This window comes from Pristiophorus japonicus, unplaced genomic scaffold (assembly GCF_044704955.1).
Source record: "Pristiophorus japonicus isolate sPriJap1 unplaced genomic scaffold, sPriJap1.hap1 HAP1_SCAFFOLD_138, whole genome shotgun sequence".
NCBI classification, from domain to species: Eukaryota; Metazoa; Chordata; class Chondrichthyes; family Pristiophoridae; genus Pristiophorus; species Pristiophorus japonicus.
In genome coordinates, this window is record NW_027251050.1 from 585,819 (window position 1) to 606,542 (window position 20,724).

Below are 20,724 nucleotides of genomic sequence, written 5' to 3' on the forward strand. Positions count from 1 at the left end.
CTTTCTCCCTCCCCCAGTCCCTCTCTCTCTCCCAGTACCTCTCTCTCTCTCCCAGTCCCTCTCTCTCTCCCAGTTCCCCTCTCTCTCTCTCTCTCTCCCTCCCCCAGTCCCTCTCTCTCTCTCCCAATCCCTCTCTCTCTCCCAATCCCTCTCTCTCTCCCAGTCCCCCTCTCTCTCTCTCTCTCTCCCTCTCCCAGTCCCTCTCTCTCCCACAGTCTCTCTCCCAGTTCCCCTCTCTCTCTCTCTCCCTCCCCCTCCTCCAGTCCCTCTCTCTCTTTCTCTCTCTCCCAGTCCCTCTCTCTCTCTCTCCCTCTCCCAGTCCCTCTCTCTCCCACAGTCCCTCCCCCAGTCCCCCTCTCCCTCTCTCTCCCTCCCCCTCCCCCAGTCCCTCTCTCTCTTTCTCCCTCCCCCAGTCCCTCTCTCTCTCCCAGTCCCTCTCTCTCTCTCCCAGTCCCTCTCTCTCTCCCAGTTCCCCTCTCTCTCTCTCCCAATCCCTCTCTCTCTCCCAGTCCCTCTCTCTCTCTCTCTCTCTCTCTCTCCCTCTCCCAGTCCCTCTCTCTCCCACAGTCTCTCCCCCAGTCCCCCTCTCTCTCTCTCTCCCTCCCCCTCCCCCAGTCCCTCTCTCTCTTTCTCTCTCTCCCAGTCCCTCTCTCTCTCCCAGTCCCTCTCTCTCTCCCAATCCCCCTCTGTCTCTCTCTCTCCCTCCCCCAGTCCCTCTCTAACCCACAGTCACTGTCTCTCTCTTTCTCCCTCCCCCAGTCCCTCACTCTCTCTCCCAGTCCCCCCTCTCTCTCTCCCTCCCACAGTCCCTCTCTCTCTCCCAGTCCCTCTCTCTCTCCCAGTCCCCCTCTATCTCTCTCTCCCTCCCCCAGTCCCTATCTCTCTCTCCCTCAGTTCCTCTCTCTCTCCCAGTCCCTCTCTCTCTCTCTCTCTCTCCTTTGCCCAGTCTGATTCTCTCCCCCACTCTGCCGGCTGAAAGGCCGAACCTTAGGCAAGTGATTGAAAAATGATTGGCCTGCAATGCCTGGTGAGCGGCAGTCTCGAGGGAATTGTGCGGCCACCCACCAGCATTGCTTCGGGCGAGCGATGCAATTGAGTATCTGTTTAGGCCACTTCAGAGGGAAGGTTGTTGTGTAACTGGAGTTGCAATTAGGCCCAAAACTGGATAAGAACAGCAGGTTTCCTCCCCTAAAGTACATTGGTTAACCAATTGAGCTTTATGACAATCCAACGGCTCCATGGTCACATACATAAGAACATAAGATATAGAAACTAATGAGGAAATGTGGCCCCTCCAGACTGCTCCGCTATTTAACAGAATCATGGTTGATCTGATCTTGGCCTCAACTCCACTTTCCTTCCCATTCCCCATAACCTTTGACTCCACTATATTTAAATATATCTGTCTATCGCCACCTAATATATATTCAATGACCCAGCCTCCACAGCTCACAGGTGTAGAGAATCCCAAAGATTCACGACATTCTGAGAGAAGAAATTCCTCCTCATCTCTGTTTTAAATGGGTGACCCTTTATTCTGAAACTATGCCCGCTAGTTCTAGATTCCACCACAAAGAGAAACATCCTCCCTGCATCTATCCTGTCATGACCACTCAGAATGTTATATGTTTCATTCTCCTAAAATCTAATGAGTATAGACCCTACCTGCTCAACCTTTCTTCATAAGAAAACCCCTCATCTCAGGAATCAACCAAGTGAACCTTCTCTGAACTGCCTCCAATGCAAGTATATCCCGCCTCAAATAAGGAGATCAAAATTGTACGCAGTACTCCAGATGTGGTCTCACCAACGCCATGTACATTTGGAGCAGGACTTCCCGACTTCTATAATCCATCCCTTTGCAATGAAGGTCAACATTCTATTTGACATCCTAATTCCTTGCTGTACATGCAGTCGAACTTTTTGTGATTCATGTACGAGGACGCCAAAAATAGTGCCGCTGGTGTGGGGCCATTTTATCTGTGTAGATGCAATGCATCGTCCCTCTCCCTGCCAGCGCTGACTTACAATCTTTGACTTTAATGACTGAGTTTACATGACTCGTCATAGATAACGTTACAGCTGGAAATTCACTGGCTAATACACGAAGGAGCAATTAGGGGAGAGCGGGAATCGTATTTCAATAACGTTTGCAGCTGTTGTATTTATTGGTTCCAAAAGAAAGCAATATCTGCATGCTCCATTTATTATCCAAAACTATAGTCCATTGAGACTCATCCTAATCTGTTTGTGCCGATCCCCGTAAGCGAGCTACAAGCAGCTTAATTGTTGTCTGGGGAGTTCCTGCAGATATAAATATCATCTCTTCAATATACAGCTTGGTCATGTCCGTTCTTTTCTTCAATTCGACACCAGCAGACATTGCTGCTTTTTGCAAGAATGTACGAAACGTTTGTTGACCTGATCTATGCTTTGTACTACCCTCTCCTTGCAGCTCTCGGAATTCCTGGTGAGTAAGGATCTGAGATTATTATTCATTTTTGCAGAGTTGAACTGTTTACTGCTGTTGCTGGGTGTCTGATAATTCACAATGTTTATTTTGATGTTCTTTGGTCAGTTGTCTATTTAGTGGTAGCAGGTACTCAGAGGGTTGTAAATCTGTGGAATTCGCTGCCTCAGAGAACTGTGGAAGCTGGGACATTGAATAAATTTAAGACAGAAATAGACAGTTTCTTAAACAATAAGGGAATAAGGGGTTATGGGGCACAGGCAGGGAAGCGGACTTGAGTCCATGATCGGATCAGCCATGTTCATATTAAATGGCGGAGCAGGCTCGAGGGGCCATATGGACTATTCCTGCTCGTATTTCTTATGTTCTTATGAGATCATGGCGGAGGCGCGACGAATGTTTATGGTGGAGGAGCTGTAAGATCGTTGAGGAGGTATGGCAAATGAGGGTACGGGGCCCAGAAGAGCCGAGGGCCCAGGGGCAGCATGGACCAGCCCACACTGCAATATGTGTGTGCACTAGGTCCGTGCACCAGAGCGGGTCTCCAGTTGTCCGGGTTTACCCTTGCCACTGGGTAAAGGCTGAGCTCAGTCAAGCTCGTGTGGTGGCTGATGTGCCACGGTCACCAAACGTTAAAAAAATCCATGCACAGGCATCTTCCACCCTTTCAACTAGACTTCAGGACTGGAACATCGGGTCCGTCATTGAAACATCTGTGAACTCGTGTTGAAGCAAGTCATCCTCTTTCGTGGGACTGCCTATGATGATGATGGTGATGACGGTAGCAGGTAAATGAACATTTCGCCATTACTGTGTGTGCTGATCGAATCTGATCTGGTGTTACAGTCCCCTTGCTTTAGGAAAATCAAATTGTAGAGCAAGACTTGCGGGTTCATGTTTCTCTGCCTAGAATTGTTCCATTTGTAATCATGGACCTCATAGCAGCTGTGAGATGCTCTACTATTGGAGCATTTGAGTTCGGTGGAGGAGATGTCTGGAGCATAACCCACAGTTGGACAGGACGAGCGGATTCAATACACTCTCCAGAAGGACAATGAGTTCAAACTTCAAGGTAGCAACCAAAGCATCAACAACAGTTTGCCACTTCTTGCCTATCTGATAAAAGTGGGTTTCACTAAATGTACACTTGCAGGAATTGTGCCTTCCACAATCAATCCTAAAATCAATATTAAAGCCCATAGAATAAAAGGGACAGTGGCAGCAATGGATAAGAAACTGTCTCAGTGCCAGCAAACAGAGAGTGGTGACAGTTGTTTATCGGACAGGAGGAAGGTATACAGTGGTGTTCCCCAGGGGTCAGTACTAGCACCACTGCTTTTCTGGATGTATATTAAAACCTTGGATGTGGGTGTACAGGGCAAATTTCAAAATTTGCAGGTGACACAAAATGTGGAAGTATAGTGAACAGTGAGGATGGTAGTGATAGACTTCAATAGGACAGAGATAGGCTGGTGGAATGGGCGGACACGGGGCAGATAAAATGTAATGCAGAAAACTGTAAATGATCTATTTTGGTAGAAGGAATAAGGAAAGGAAATGTCAAGTAAAGGGTACAATCCTGAAGCAGTTGCATGAACAGAGAGACCGAGGATAGATGTGCTTAAATCATTGAAGGTGGCAGGGCAGGTTGATAACGCAGTAAAAAAGGCTTACCGGTCCTGTGTTTCATGACTAGACATAGAAAGTTCAATAGTATGGAAATTCTGATGAACCTGTATAAAACACTGGCTGGACCTCAATTGCAGCATTGTGTCCAATTCTATGCACCACACTTTCATCATCATACGCAGTCCCTCAGAATGCTTCCACTCTTAGCATGAGTTCTTAGGTGGCTGTACAGTCCAATACGAGAAGCACAGTCTCTGTCAGAGGTGGGACAGATAGTCATTGAGGGAAAGGGTGGGTGGGGAGCCCGGTTTTCCGCACGCTCCTTCCACTGCCTGCGCTTGATTTCTGCATGCTCTCGGTGACAATACTCGCGGAGCTCAACGCCCTCCCGAATGCACTTCCTCCACTAGGGACGATCTATGGCCAGGGATTCCCAGGTGTCAGTGGGGATGTCGCACTTTATCAGGGAGGCTTTGAGGATGTCCTTGTAACGTTTCCTCTGCCCACCTTTGGCTCGTATGCCGTGGACGAGTTCCGAGTAGAGCGTTTGCTTTGGGAGTCTTGTGTCTGGCATGCGGACTATGTAGCCTGCCCAGCGGAGCTAATCAAGTGTGGTCAGTGCTTCAATGCTGGGGATGTTGGCCTGGATGATGATGCTAATGTTTCTGCGTCTGTCCTCCCAGGGGATTTGCAGGATCTTACGGAGACATCGCTGGTGGTATTTCTCCAGCGACTTGAGGTGTCTTCTGTGCATGGTTCCACGTCTCTGAGCCATGGAGGGTGCGTGGGAGGGATGTGAAGACCTTAGATAGAGTCCAGAAAAGATTTATGAGAATGATTCCATGGATGAGGGCTTCAGTTATGTGGTTAGACTGTAGAAGCTGGGCTTGTTCTCCTTGGAGCAGAGAAGATTGAGAAGAGATTTGGTCGAACTATTCAAAATCACAAGGGTTATTGACAGAGTAAATATCGGGAAATTGTTCCCATTGGCAGAGGTGGAGAACCAGGGAACAGAGATTTAAGGTGATTAGCAAGAGAACCAAAGGCGACGTAAGAAAATACTTTTTTTACACAGTGTGATCAGGATCTGGAATGTACTACCTGAAGAAAGACCAGGATTAATTAGGGATAGTCAGCATGGATTTGTTAAAGGAAGATCGTGTTTGACTAACCTGATTGAATTTTTCGAGGAGGTAACCAGGAGGTTTGATGAGGGTAATGCATACAATGTAGTGTATATGGACTTTAGCACAGCTTTTGATCACAAAGGATAAAACGCATGGGATCCAGGACAAAGTGCCGAGTTGAATCCAAAAATTGGCTTATAGGTAGGAAGCAAAGGTTAATGGTTGATGGATGTTTTTGTGACTGGAAGGATGTTTCCAGTGGTGTTCTGCAGGGCTCAGCACTGGGTCCCATGCTTTTTGTGGTACACATCAATGATCTCGATTTGAATATAGGGAGTCATCATCATAGGCAGTCCCTCGGAATCGAGGAAGACTTGCTTCCTCCCCCAAAGTGAGTTCTTTGATGGCTGAACAATCTAATATGAGAACCACAGACCCTGTTGCAGGTGGGACAGACATTCGTCGAGGGAAGGGCTCGGTGGGGCTGGTTTGCCGAGTGCTCCTTCCGCTGCCTGCGCTTGGCCTCTTCAGGCTCTTTGCGTTGAGACTCGAAGAGCTCAATGCCCCCCTGGATGTACTTTCTCCACCTCGGGTGGTCTTTGGCCAGGGTCTCCCAGGTGTCAGTGGTGATGTCGCACTTTACCAGGGAGGCTTTGAGGGTGTCCTTATAACATTTCGGCTGTCCTCCTTTGGCTCGTTTACCATGAAGGAGCTCCACATAAAGCATTTGCTTCGGGAGTCTCGTATCTGGCATGCGTATTATGTGGCCTGCCCAGCGAAGCTGATCGAGTGTGGTCAGTGCTTCAATACTGGGGATGTTAGCCTGGCCGAGGATACAGATGCTGTTGTGCCTGTCCTCCCAGGGGATTTGCAGGATCTTGTGGAGACATCATTGGTGATATATCTCCAGCGACTTGAGGTGCCTTCTATACAACGTCCATTTCTCAGACCCATGCAGGAGGGTGGGTATTACTACAGCCCTGTAGACCATAAACTTGGTGGTAGATTTGAGGGCCTTTTCCTCAGTTGGCCGAAGGCTGCACTGGCGCACTGGAGGCGATGTTGAATCTCCACATCAATGTCTGCCTTTGTTGATAAGAGGCTCCCGAGATATGGGAAATGGTCCACGTTGTCCAGAGCCGCACCGTGGATCCTGATGATTGGGGGGCAGTGCTGTGTGGCAGGGATAGGCTGGTGGAGAACCTTTGTCTTACGGATGTTCAGCGTAAGGCCCATACTTTCATATGCCTCAGTGAATACATTGACTATATCCTGGAGTTCAGCCTCTGAATGTGCGCAGACAGTTTGCAGATGACACTAAAATTGTTTGTTTGGTTGATAATGAGGAGAAAAGTCATGGGCTGCAGGAGGATATCAATTGAGGGAGTGCAGCGAAGGTTCACCAGACTGATTCCCGGGATGGCGGGACTGACATATCAAGAAAGACTGGATCAACTGGGCTTGTATTCACTGGAGTTCAGAAGAATGAGAGGGGACCTCATAGAAACGTTTAAAATTCTGACTGGGTTAGACAGGTTAGATGCAGGAAGAATGTTCCCAATGTTGGGGAAGTCCAGAACCAGGGGTCATAGTCTAAGGATAAGGGGTAAGCCATTTAGGACCAAGATGAGGAGAAACTTCTTCACCCAGAGAGTGGTGAATCTGTGGAATTCTCTTCCACAGAAAGTTGTTGAGGCCAATTCACGAAATATATTCAAAAAGAAGTTAGATATATTCCTTACTACTAGGGCGATCAAGGGGTATGGCGAGAAAGCAGGAATGGGGTACTGAAGTTGCATGTTCAGCCATGAACTCGTTGAATGGCGGTGCAGGCTCGAAGGGCCGAATGGCCTAATCCTGCACCTATTTTCTATGTATCTATGTTTCTACTGCTCAGGTGGGCAGAGCAGTGGCAAATGGAATTTAAGTCGGAGAAGTGTGATGTAATGCATTTTGGGAGGGCCAATAAGGAATGTTTATACACATTAAGCAGTAGGCCATTTAAAAGTGGGGATGAACAAAGGGACATCGGAGTGCATTTCCACAGATTCCTGAAAGTAGCAGCCCATCCAACAATTTCTTAAAAGTGGTGAGGGTTTCTGCATCCACCACTCTTCCAGGCAGTGAGTTCCAGATCCCACAACATTCTGCATAAAGAAGCCCCCCTCAACTCCCCTCTAAACCTTCCACCAACTATCTTAAAACTATGCCCCCTCATTATAGAACCCTCCGCCAATGCAAATTGGCCTTTACTATCCACTATGTCCAGGTACCTCAATATTTTGTACACCTCAATGAGATCTCCTCTCAGCCTCCTCTGTTCCAATAAGAACAAACCCAGCCTATCCAATCTGTCCTCATACCTAAAATTCTCCATTCCAGGCAGCATCCTAGTAAATCTCCTCTGCACCCTCTCTAGTGCAATCACATCCTTGCTATAATACGGCGACCAGAACTGCACGCAGTACTCCAGCTGTGGTCTAACCGAAGTATTGTACAATTTAAGCATAACCTCCCTGCTCTTATATTCTATGCCTTGGCCAATAAAGGCAAGCATTCCGTATGCCTTCTTAAGAACGGACAATCTTAGCTCTCAGGACAGATTGGATAGGCTGCCTTTGTTCTTAGTAGAAGAGAGGAGGCGTAGAAGTGACCTCATTGAGGTATACAACATTTTGAGGGCCCTGGATATAATGGATAGTAAGGGCCTATTTCCCTTGGTAAAGTGGTTCATTACGAGGGGGCATAGTTTTAAGGTGGTTCGTGGAACGCTCGGAGGGGATTTGAGAGGAGGGTTCTTCACGCAGAGGGTTGCGGGGTCTAAACTCACTGCCTGGAAGTGTGGTGGATGCAGAAATCCTCATCACATTTAAAAGGTGCTTGGATGGACACTTGAAGTGCCGTAACCTGCAGGGTTACAGACCTGGAGCTGGTAAGTGGGATTCGACTCGATAACCTCTTGTTGACTGGCGCAGATATAATGGTAAGTACTGCAGCGAATCGATTATGGCCAGAGTGATCTCCGGGACTAGTTTCCATCACCTGGATGGGTCAGAGAGGAATTTTCCCAGATTTTTTCTCCAATTGGCCTGGATTTTTATCTGGTTTTTGCATCTCCCAGAAGATCACATGGCGCCGGTTGGGGTGGAGTGTAGAATGTTTCAGTGTAAGGGGTGTTGTACTTGTGTGGGGTGGACTGGTTGGGCTGGGTGCTCTTTACCTTTCCGCCATTGTTCATTGTTCAAAGGTTTATATGTAATCTTCAGCGCTGCTGACCGAGGGCCGTGCGGCTCTTTGTCGGCCAGCACAGACACGATGGACTGAAATGGCCTCGTTCTGCGCTGAAAATTTCTATGTTTCTATGTTTCGAAGATGTGGTGGAGGCAGATTTAATCACGGCTTTCAAAAGGGAGTTGGATAAGTAACTGAAATAAACATCATTTCAGAGTAATCAAGGTACCTTCTGGCAAATAACAGCCCGGGATATAGGCATGGTTTCCTGGGAATATCTTTTTAGCATTATGTAAATAATAATGTAACGCTGTTGTTATTGGTTCAGAGCCATTCACGACATCCGAACTTCCAAATAACCTGAACAATAAAGGGTGAATAAATTGAAAAGTGGTATCCTAAATATATGATTGCACTTACGGAATGTTTGCCATATGCCTGACTCCCACTGCTTTATGCCTTCGCTGAAGCCCCATTTAAATTGTCCAATGACAACTGGCACCAGTTGCCGTGGTATCCTTTCTGTTCCCGTGACTCACCGGGACAGCCATGGTCAGGGTGTCCTCCATCACCGACACGTTACATTCTGGGACAAAAGCAAAATACTGCAGAAGCTGGAGATCTGAAGTACAAACAGAAAATGCTGAAAATACTCAGCATGTGAGGCAGCATCAGTGGAGAGAGAAAGAGAATTCAAGTTTCAGTTCGATGGCCTTTTGTCAGAACTCTGTTTCTCTCTCCACAGATGCGACCTGACCTGCTGAGTATTTACCGCATTGTCAGGGTGACTTGGATAGGTTAGGTCAGTGGGCAAATGCATGGCAGATGCAGTATAATGTGGATAAATGTGATGTTATCCACTTTGGTGGCAAAAACATGAAGGCGGAATATTATCTGAATGGCGGCAGATTAGGAAAAGGGGAGGTGCAACGAGACCTGGGTGTCATGGTACATCAGTCATTGAAAGTTGGCATGCAGAAACAGTAGGCGGTGAAGAAGGCAAATGGCATGTTGGCCTTCATAGCTAGGGGATTTGAGTATAGGAGCAGGGAGGTCTTACTGCAGTTGTACAGGGCCTTGGTGAGGCTTCACCTGGAATATTGTGTTCAGTTTTGGCCTCCTAATCTGCAGATGGACGTTCTTGCTATTGAGGGAGTGCAGCGAAGGTTCATCAGACTGATTCCTGGGATGGCGGGACTGACATGAGGAGAGACTGGATCGACTGGGCCTGTATTCACTGGAGTTTAGAAAAATGAGAGGGGATCTCATAGAAACATATAAAATTCTGACGGGACTGGACACGTTAGATGCAGGAAGAATGTTCCCGATGTTGGGGAAGTCCAGAACCAGGGGACACAGTCTTAGGATAAGGGGTAAGCCATTTAGGACCAGATGAGAAGAAACTTCTTCACTCAGAGAGTTGTTAACCTGTGGAATTCCCTGCCCCAGAGAGTTGTTGATGCTAGTTCGTTAGATATATTCAAGCGGGAGTTAGATATGGCCCTGATGGCTAAAGGGATCAAGAGAAAGCAGGAAAGGTGTACTGAGGTGAATGATCAGCTGTGATCTTATTGAATGGTGGTGCAGGCTCGAAGGGCCGAACGGCCTACTCCTGCACCTGTTTTCTATGTTTCTATGTTTCTATGTACAATATTATCCCAGCTCAACGAGCAGCGCTACCTCAGTGTCTGTGACTGAAAAACAACTTCAGCACCTTCCCAAAACGTCAGCCGTGGAGGGAGCCCAGTTGAAGTCACTACATTGGGGAGTTCATCGCAAGAGTCAATACAAGGGTAAACCCTGGGGAAGTAGAAATGATCAGGAGACGTAAATCAAGAGTTAGGTAATATAAGTTGGCGGTATTTCCTTAGCATTATATCAGGAGAGTGTTCCTTTAATGGACTTTTACATCAGATTGAGGTGAAATGAATAGAGTGCTTGGCCGGTATGGACATACGAACATTGACAGACAGGTAAAGGCCCTGTGGTTCCTACACAGTGTCTCACAATATATACACTCCGCACCTCACATAAAGACCGTGTGATCTCCTGGAAGAGGCGAAATACCAGATAAGAACCCAGGCCAAATCGGGGAGGAAAATTCTGCAAAACTCCTCTCCTATCCATCTAGGCAATCGAAAGTAGACAATGTGATCACTCTGGCCCTGAATTCCCTAAAGTACACACCCTTTGTACGAGCCACAAGCAGGTCCAGCACTCACTTGAAGGAATTCAGCGAATCAGCATCCATCGCTCGAGGTGGCAGCCTATTCCAGGGGTCTATTCTCTGGGAACAAATCCACCTTCTGACTGGATGTGTTTGACGGGATAGTGTCGAAGGAGCTTTACTCTCGATTTAATGTGTGCTGTATCTTGTCTGATAGTGTTTGATGGGATAGTGTAGAGGGAGATTTACTCTGTATCTAACCCTTTGCTGTGCCTGCCCTGGGAGTGTTTGATGGGAAAGTGTAGAGGGAGCTTTACTCTGTATCTAACACATGGTGTACCTGCCCTGGGAGTGTTTGATGGGACAGTATAGAGGAATCTTTACTCTGTATCTAACCTGTGCTGTACCTGCTCTGGGAGTGATTGATGGGACAGTGTAGAGGGGGCTTTATTGGCTATCTAAGCAGGGCTGTATCAGAACTGAGAGTGTTTGATGGGACAGTGGAGATGGAGCTTTTCACCGTATCTGGCTAGTGCTGTGCCTGCAATGGGAGATTTTTTGTGATACAGGATAGAGGCAGCTTTACTCACTACCTAACCAGTGCTGTATCTCAACTGGGCGTGTTTTATGGGAATGTGTAGAGGGAGCTTCACTCTCCTGATATCTCCTAGATCTGGCCTTACACGACTTGAACTTGTGACCCCTGCTGCGCCCTAACCTGTGTAATTGGATCAAACAGTCAACTGGAAAACAATCTATTCCCTTCATCATTTAGCCCTTACTCTATGCTTCTCTAAAGCGCAGAGCCATGAAATCTAAAATACTTTAGAGTGGGAATTATTCTTGTGGCCCTCCTCTGCACCCTTGCCAGAGGCTCAACGTCACATAATGGCCCCAAGTTTCCACACGCTACAAAACGGGCGCCCCTCCGAGCTGGGCACCCGTTTTTCGCGCCGAAAATGGCGCCGGAAAAAAAACGTGCGATTCTGGAGCGCCCTGCAGCTCCATGTCTGCCTGGCGCGGCGCCCAGGGGGGCGGAGCCTACACTCGCACCGATTTTGTAAGTGGGAGGGGGCGGGTACCATTTAAATTAGTTTATTTCCTGTCGGCAACCCTGCGCGTGCACGTTGGAGCGTTCGCGCACGCTCAGTGTGAAGGAAACATTGGCCCTCGGCCATTTTTGTAGTTCTTTGTAGCTGTTTAATTTTTGAACATTTTTGAATAAAAGCACATTGCCATCAGCACATCAGCACTGAGGCTTCTTGCAGCAGTGAGAAGGTGCAGGAAGCCTCAGAAAGTTGAGGCAGTCGTTTCCCGACGGCCTCCCCGCCCTGCCGTCGGGAATGGCTGCTCAACTTGTGAGGCTTCCTGCAGCCTTCTCACTGTCTCCTTCCTCCTCCCCCCACCCCCCCGCGGGAACGGCTTCCTCCCCCTCCGCTGCGTTTGGTCGGTCGGTTGGTCGGTCGGGCCTGCACTCCCTCCCCCCCCCCCCCCCGCCCACCGTCGGCAACGGCTTCCCCCCACCCCCCCCCGCCGTTGGTAACGGCTTCCCCCCACCCCCCCCCGCCGTTGGTAACGGCTTCCCCCCACCCCCCCCCGCCGTTGGTAACGGCTTCCCCCCACCCCCCCCCGCCGTTGGTAACGGCTTCCCCCCACCCCCCCCCGCCGTTGGTAACGGCTTCCTCCTCCCCCCCCCACTTGCTCCATTCTAAGTTAGTTTGGAGTACATTTTCACTGTGGAAACTTTCAAATCAGTGGCCGGACACGCCCCCTTTTGAAGAAAAAATTCTGCTCCAAAGTGAAACTGTTCTAACTGACTAGAACTGCAGAAAAAAAAATGTGGAGAATTGCGATTTCTAAGATAGTCCGTTCTCCACCAGTCCTCCTAAAAATCAGGCCCAAATCATGCGGAAACTTGGGCCCAATGTGAGGAGACAAAAAATGGGCACAGTATTCCAAGTGATGCCAAACCACAGTCTTGTATAAGGACAACATAGCAAGTTTTGCATTAATCAATTGTCCGTTGAATGCACTCCAAAACTATATTTGCTCTAGCTATTGCTCTACATGAGTGCTCATGAACCTTCAGGAATCAGTTGTAGAGAAGTTGTTGGTTGTAGTGAAGTAAAAGAGGAAATAGCAGAATCCTTGACCATAATTTTTCAGTCCTCTTTGGATTTGGGCATGGTGTTGGTGGACTGGAGGACAGCTAATGTGGTGCTCTTGTTTAAGAAGGGAGAAAATGATAGGCCAAATAATTACAAGCCTGTAAGCCTAAGCTCAGTGGTGGGCAAATTATTGGAAAAAATCCTGAAAGACAAGATAAATCAACATTTTGAAAGGCAAGGACTCTCTTCCCCAGTCTCAATCTGTCTCTCCTCCAGTCTCTCTCTCTCCTCCCAGTCTCCCTCTCATCCTCCCAGCCCCACACAGTCTCTCTCTCTCTCACTCACTCACTCCCTCCCTCCCTCCCTCCCTCCCTCCCTCTCTCTCTCTCTCTCTCTCTCTCTACCCAGTCTCTCTGTCCCCCGAAACATTTCCCAGTGTCCCTCTTTCCCCCGGTCTCTCTGAACTAAATATTCCAGGTCACTTAATTTTTAGAAGAGACGGTGAAAATGAAAAATGAGAAGAGGTAGCCCTGGCAATAAAGGATGGGATAAAGACAATAGAGAGAAAGGATCTTAGCTCGCAAAATCAAGAAGCAGAATCAGTTTGGGTGGAGGTAAGATTCAGCAAGGGCCAGAGAACATTGGTGAGTGTTCTTTATAGGCCCCCAAACAGTAATGGTAATGTAGGGCACAGGATAAATCAGAAAATTAGCTATCTCTATGGGTATGAGGGGCGAGTTGGCTAAGTTAGATTGGGAAACTACATTAAAATGTATGATGGTAGACAAGCAATGGCTAGCATTTAAATAATTAATATACAATTTACAGCAAGCATACATTCCTTTAAGGCACAGGAATCCCACAGGAAAAATGGTCCAACCGTGGCTAAAAGGACAAGTTAAAAATCGTATTAGATCAGAGGAAGAGGCTTATAATGTTGCCAAAAAGAGCAGCAAGCCTGATGATTGGGAAGATTTTAGAAGTCAGCCAAGGATGATCAAAAAATTTATAATAGAAACATGGAAACATGAAAAATAGGTGGAGGAGCAGGCCATTCGGCCTTTCGAACCTGCACCATCATTCAATATGATCATGGCTGATCATGTAACTTCAGTACCCCATTCCTGCCTTCTCTCCATACGCCCTGATGCCTTGAGCCATAAGGGCCACATCTAACTCTATTTTGAATATATCCAACGAACTGGACTCAACAACTTTCTGTGGTAGAGAATTCCACAGATTCACAATTCTCTGAGTGAAAAAGTTTCTCCTCATCTCGGTCCTAGATGGCTTACCCCTTATCCTTAGACTGTGACTCCTGATTCTGGACTTCCCCAACATCGGGAACATTCTTCCTGCATCTAACCTGTCCAATCCCGTCAGAATTTTATATGCTTCTATGAGATCCCGTCTCATTCTTCCAAATTCCAGTGAATATCAGAATAGTCGATCCAGTCTTTCTTAATATCTCAGCGCTGGCATCCCGGGAATCAGTCTGGTGAACCTTCGCTGCACTCCCTCAATAGCAAGAATATCCTTCCTCAGATTATGAGACCAAAACTGCACACAATACTCAAGGTGTGGTCTCACCAAGGCCCTGTACAACTGCAGCAAGATCATCCTGTTCCTATACTCAAATCCTCTCGCTATGAAGGCCAACATGCCATTTGCTTTCTTAACTGCCTGCTGTACCTGCATACCTACTTTAAATGACTGATATACCATGACACCCAGGTCTCGTTGCACCTCCCCTTTTACTAATCTGTCACCATGCAGATAATAATCTGCCTTCCTGTTTTTGCCACCAAAGTGGATAACCTCACATTTATCCACATTATACTGCATCTGCCATGCATTTGCCCACTCACCTAACCTGTCCAATTCACCCTGCATCCTCTTCGCATCCCCCTTACCCCTCACAGTGCCACCCAGCTTAGTATCATCTGCAAACTTGGAGATATTACATTCAATTCCTTCATCTAAATCATTAATGTATCTTGTAAATAGCTGGGGTCCCAGCACTGAAACTTGCGGTACCCCACTAGTCACTGCCTGCCATTCTGAAAAGGACCCATTTATTTCTTCCTGTTTGCCAACCAGTTCTCTATCCACGTCAATACATTACCCCCAATACCACGTGCTTTAATTTTGCACACTAATCTCTTGTGTGGGATATTGTCAAAAGCCTTTTGAAAGTCCAAATACATCACATCCACTGGTTCTCCCTTGTCCACTCTACTAGTTACATCCTCAGAAAATTCTAGATTTGTCAAGCATGATTTCCCTTTCATAAATCCATGCTGACTTGGACCTATCCTGTCACTGCTTTCCAAATTCACTGCTATTACATCTTTAATAATTGATTCCAACATTTTCCCCAATACCGATGTCTAGCTAACCGGTCTATAATTCCGTTTTCTTTCTCCCTCCTTTTTTAAAAAGTGGGGTTACATTAGCTACCCTCGAATCCATAGGTACTGATCCAGAGTCCATGGAATGTTGGAAAATGACTGCCAGTGCATCTACTATTTCAAGGGCCACTTCCTTAAGTACTCTGGGATGCTGACTACCAGGCCTTGGGGATTTATCGGCCTTCAATCCCATCAATTTCCCTAACACAATTTCCTGACTAATAAGGATTTCCCTCAGTTTCTCCTCCTCGTCAGACCCTCAGTCCCCTATTATTTTCTGGAGGTTATTTGTATCTTATTTAGTGAAGACAGACCAAAGTATTTGTTCAATTGGTCTGCCAATTATAGCGAAAATAGAATGAGAGTAAACTAGTGACAGACACACAAACAGGATGTAAAAGCTTCTATAGGTATTTAAAAAGGAAGTGATTAAGGAAAATAACTGTGGGTCCCTTACAGGCTGAGACAGGAGAAATTATAATGGGGAATAAGGAAATGGCAGATAAATTAAACAAATACATTGTGTCTGTCTTCACGGAAGAAGACGCAAAGAAACTCCTGTATATGGTGGAGAACCAAGTGTTTAGCGAGAATGAGGAACGGAAAGAAATTATTATTAGTAAAAAAATAGTACTGGAGAAATGAATGGGACTGAAAGCTGATAAATCCCCTGGACCTGATGCTAGGGCTTCGAAACAGGTGACTACAGAGATAGTGGATGCATTAGTTGACATATTTCAAAATTCCATAGAGTCTAGAACGGTTCAGGCAATTGGAAGGTACATAATTTAAGAAAGAAGGTAACGAGAAAACGGGGAACTACAGACCAGTTAGCCTGACATCAGTAGCAGGGAAAATTGGAGAATCAATTATTAAGGTTTTGGTAACAGGCCACTTAGATGATCGGATTAGGCAGAGTCAACACGGATTTATGAAAGTAAAATCATTGTTGAAAAATCTGTTTTTTGACGTTGAAACTAGCAGAATAGATAAGGGGCAACCAGTGGATGTGGTGTATTTGGATTTTCAGAAGGCATTCTATAAGGTGCCACACAAGAGGCTATTGATCAAATTTATGGCTCATGGGATTGGGGGTAATATACTAGCATGGATTGAGGATTAGTTCATGAACCGAAAACAGAAAATAGGAATAAACGGGTCTTTTCGTGTTGGCAGTCTGTAACTAGTGTGGTACCGCAAGGATCAGTGCTTGGGCCCAGCTAGTCACAATCTATATAAGAACATAAGAAATAAGAGAATAGGGAAATAGGAGCAGGATTAGGCCGTCCGGCCCCTTGAGCCTGCTCCGCCATTCAATAAGATCATGCCTGATAAGCCTCTACTTCCCTTAAACCTATTCTCTTAAACCTTCACTCCCTTAACATACAGAAATCTGTCTATCTCCATCTTAAATATATTCAACAACACGCCTTCTGCAGCTCTCTGGAGCAGAGAATTCCAAAGATACATGACCCTCTAAGAGAAAAAATTCTTCCTCATCTCCGTTTTAAATGGGCAACCCCTTATTCTGAAACTATGCTCCCTAGTTCTAGATTCCCCCACATGGGGAACCAGCCTCTTTGCATCTACCCTGTCGAGCCCACTCAGAATCTTATATGTTTCAATAAGATCACCACTCATTCTTCTAAACTCCAAAGAGTACAGATCCAACCTGCTCAAACTTTCTTCAAAAGGCATTCCTTCAATGCAGGAATCAACCTTGTGAACTTTCTCTGACCTGCTTCCAATGCAAGTATATCCATCCTCAAATAAAGAGACCAAAACTGTACGCAGTACTCCAGCTGTGACCTCACCAACAGTTTTTGCAAGACTTCCCTACTCCATCCCCTTGCAAGAAAGGCCATCATTCCATTTGCCTTCCTAATTACCTTCTGAACCTGCATGCTAATTTTTTTGCATTTCATGTGCAAGGACCCCAGATCTCTCTGTACTGCAGCATTCTGTAGTCTCTCTCCATTTAAATAATAATCTGTTTTATATTCTTTCTACCAACATCACATTTTCCCACATTATACTCCATCTGCCCATTTTGTGCCCATTCACTTAACCTATCTAGATCCCTTTGTGTCCTCGTCAAAACTTGCTTTCCCATCTACCTTTGTATCATCAGCAAAATTGGCTACAGTACCTTCATCCAAGTCATTAATACACATAGCAAATAGTTCAGGCCCCAGCACTGATCCCTGTGGCACCCAATGGTTTCAGTTAGCCAACTGAAAAATGACCAATTTATCCAGATTCTCTGCTTTCTGTTAGTTAGCCAATCCTCTATTCAAGCTAATATATTACCTGTAACTTTTACTGGTACCAGCTTTTTATTCCAAATTATTTGACATCATCTACTTCACCCTGTTAAACCTACGTGTTGGGGCATCAGAATTCATGGGGGAGCAGACACTGGCTGAAATGGTGTTGATGCCTCAATGAAGCCAACTTCTCTTTATTTAAGTAATGAATGACCGGCCTGCTGGTGGGATTTTCTAAGGCTCGGCCAACAGACCAGCGCAAATCTGGGTCGATGCAGGAATGGGCGAACGGCAGGAAGAATCACTTCTCACCTAATTTCCATAACTTGCGGTTTGTGTCTGTTTGGTGCATTTAAAGGACATCAAATCTGGCCCCTTTGGATCCAAAAAATTGTCATACTCCAGGAAAGTTATTCTTCTCAAGGCAATCCTGGAAAACAGCTCCTTTTGTCTCATTAGAGGGTGTGAACTGAGTGACATGGAAGGGGAGAGTGGAGATAATTGTAAGAAGCAAAGGATGACTTGCCAGGCGAATGTGTAATGGAGATTACTGTGGTTGCGAGTTTGTTGACTGTTTTTTCTTGTTTCTCACAGTGAACCTGGTGGCAATTTGGATTCTATCCCGGAGGAAGTGCGGGCTATCCAGGTGTATCACTCTCTACTTGCTGGCCATGGCAGTGGCGGATCTGATGGTGCTTATTACAGAAGTGATATTGAATCGCATTATTTACTATTACTTCCCAAACTCTTCCCTGTACATCACCCCTGTATGCAGTTGCATAATTTTCCTGGTCTGTGCGGCGAAGGACAATTCTGTCTGGTTAACCGTCGCCTTCACCTTTGATCGGCTCATTGCCATTTGTTACCAGAAACTGAAAGCGGTATATTGCATTATGAAAACGGCATCTTCAGTGATTGCAGCAGTGTGTCTACTGTTGTGCTTGAAGAACATTCCCTGGTTATTTTCATTTGAACCTGTCTATATCATTGACAATGTACCATGGTTCTGCCAATCAAAGCCAGAGTTTTACACGTTACCAGCCTGGATTGGGTATGATTGGCTCCACCGAATCCTCAGCCCATTTTTGCCCTTTTTCTTTATTTTTCTCTTTAATGGTCTGACCGTAAGGCACATTTTAGTGGCCAACAGAGTTCGCAGGGGATTGTTGTCCAATCAAGGCGAGGCTCAGGTAGATTCAGAAATGGAGAACCGAAGAAAATCCATGATTTTACTCTTCACCATATCAGGCAGCTTCATTATGTTATGGATGCCCTATGTCATTAACTTCTTGAGATATAGAATCTTAAATACTTATTATTACAAAGATCCATCTGATCCTGGATATATACTACAACAGGTGGCGTATATGTGTCAGCTTACCAGCTCCTGTACCAACACCTGCATTTATGTAGTAACTCAGGCTAAATTCAGAGAGGAGTTGAAAAAAATTGTCCGAACTCCATTTACACTCATTGTTAAGTTACTCAAATAAACACAACTGAAGTCACTTGAGAACTAACTTGCTGGAATTTCTAATTACATTCGTAGCATTGCCAGCAATGTTATGGCACAGACTCTGAAAGTGAGGAACTTTCTGTAAATACATAGGCCTGGATTGTGCGCTTAGCACCGCAACTAATGGTGAGTACTCTGGAATTTGAATCCAGCAATCCGAGTTCAAATCTCGGTGGAACCTGAATTCTTGTTGTGCCAGCTGCTGGAAGCGTGCCTATGGATTGTGCTGCTGGCATCCGAGCGGAATGTGAACTATTACTGTAAGATCGTGCAGCCCCACAAACCTCAGAGTACTCTGCACTCTATTACATAGCATCAAAGAGCAAATTCACAAAGGAAGGTCCCCATCAGGTAAATTCACGTGACCCGAAGGATGTGATTTCACTGGAGAATGTACATTCATGAGGATGTTGCCAGGAGTGGAGAACCTAAGCTGTGAGGACAGATTAGATAGTTCGCATTGATTTTCATTGGAACAGAGGAGGCTGGCGGGAGATCTCATTGAGTTGTATACAGTTATGAGGGGCCTGGATAGAATGGATAGAAAAGGGCCTGTATCCCTCAGCAGAGGGGTCAAAAGCGTGGTAGAGGCAGAAACCCTCACCACATTTAAAAAGTATTTGGTTGTGCACTTGAAGTGCTGCGACCTACAGGGATACGGACCGAGAGCTGGAGACTGGGATTAGGCTGGATAGCCTCTTGTTGGTCGGTATGGACACAATGGGCCGGAAAGGTCTCCATCCGTGCTGGAAATTTCTCTGGTTCTATGATTCTATGAAGATTCTATGAAAATTCTGCAGGTACTCAGCAAGTCAGGTCGCAGCTGTGGAGAGAGAAACTGAATTCTTACGAAAGGGCATCGACCTGATATATTAAATCAGTTTCTCACCAAATGCCTGACTTGCTGAATATTTACAGCATTTTCTGTTTGAACTTCAAATATGCAGCATGCGAAGCAGTGCTTTAAAGCAATTTGATATCAGGATTAGCGGGGAGTTGTCTCGACCTGTGCTTCACCCAGAGGGTGCTGGGGATTTGGAACTCACTGCCTGAAAGGGTGGTAGAGGCAGAAAGGATCTTCGCAATTAAAAGTACTTGCATATGCCCGTGAAGTGCCGTAACCGACACGGCCACGGAACAAGTTTTTATATTTCTATAGAATATTTTCTGACTCCAGTTCAGTGGGACTTGTCGTCTGATGCAAGGACATGCATTGTTTTAAAGTATGAACTATCTCAGCCAAGAATAAAAATGGCACCGTGCAAAGTGTAGGATGAAGAACTCCAGTAACATGGCTTGCAGGAGCATCTGCAGGCATCTGGCGGGATTTGAAATATCATAGTCTAAGTTCAAAATCTGTCTCCATGAACATAGTAAGCAGAGGGTAAATGATTGACACAAAACAGGTTCCACCAAAATTTGAACTCAGATCGCTGGGTTCAAAGTTCAGAGTGCTCACCATTACACCATGGAACCGACAGGGAGGTCTTACTGCAGTTGTACAGGGCCTTGGTGAGGCCACACCTGGAATATTGTGTACAGTTTTGTTCTCCTAATCTGAGGAAGGACATTCTTGCTATTGAGGAAATGCAGCGAAGGTTCCCCAGACTGATTCCCGGGATGACAGGAGTGACATATGAAGAAAGACTTGATCGACTAGGCTTATATTCAATGGAATTTACAAGAATGAGAGGGGATCTCATCGAAACATATAAAATTCTGACGGGATTGGACAGGTTAGATGCAGGAAGAATGTTCCCGATGTTGGGGAAGTCCAGAACCAGAGGTCACAGTCTAA

The 20,724-nt window shown here is 46.1% G+C and overlaps 1 protein-coding gene across 1 annotated transcript; it reads left to right on the plus strand.

Annotated features, from left to right (window-relative positions):
* Positions 1-15,638: 15,638 nt before the first annotated feature.
* On the plus strand, positions 15,639-18,903 carry LOC139242581 (probable G-protein coupled receptor 139). The gene is made up of 2 exons (XM_070870429.1): positions 15,639-15,762; positions 18,005-18,903. The coding sequence occupies exons 1-2, from the start codon at positions 15,639-15,641 to the stop codon at positions 18,901-18,903; spliced, it is 1,023 nt and encodes a 340-aa protein (XP_070726530.1).
* Positions 18,904-20,724: the final 1,821 nt, after the last annotated feature.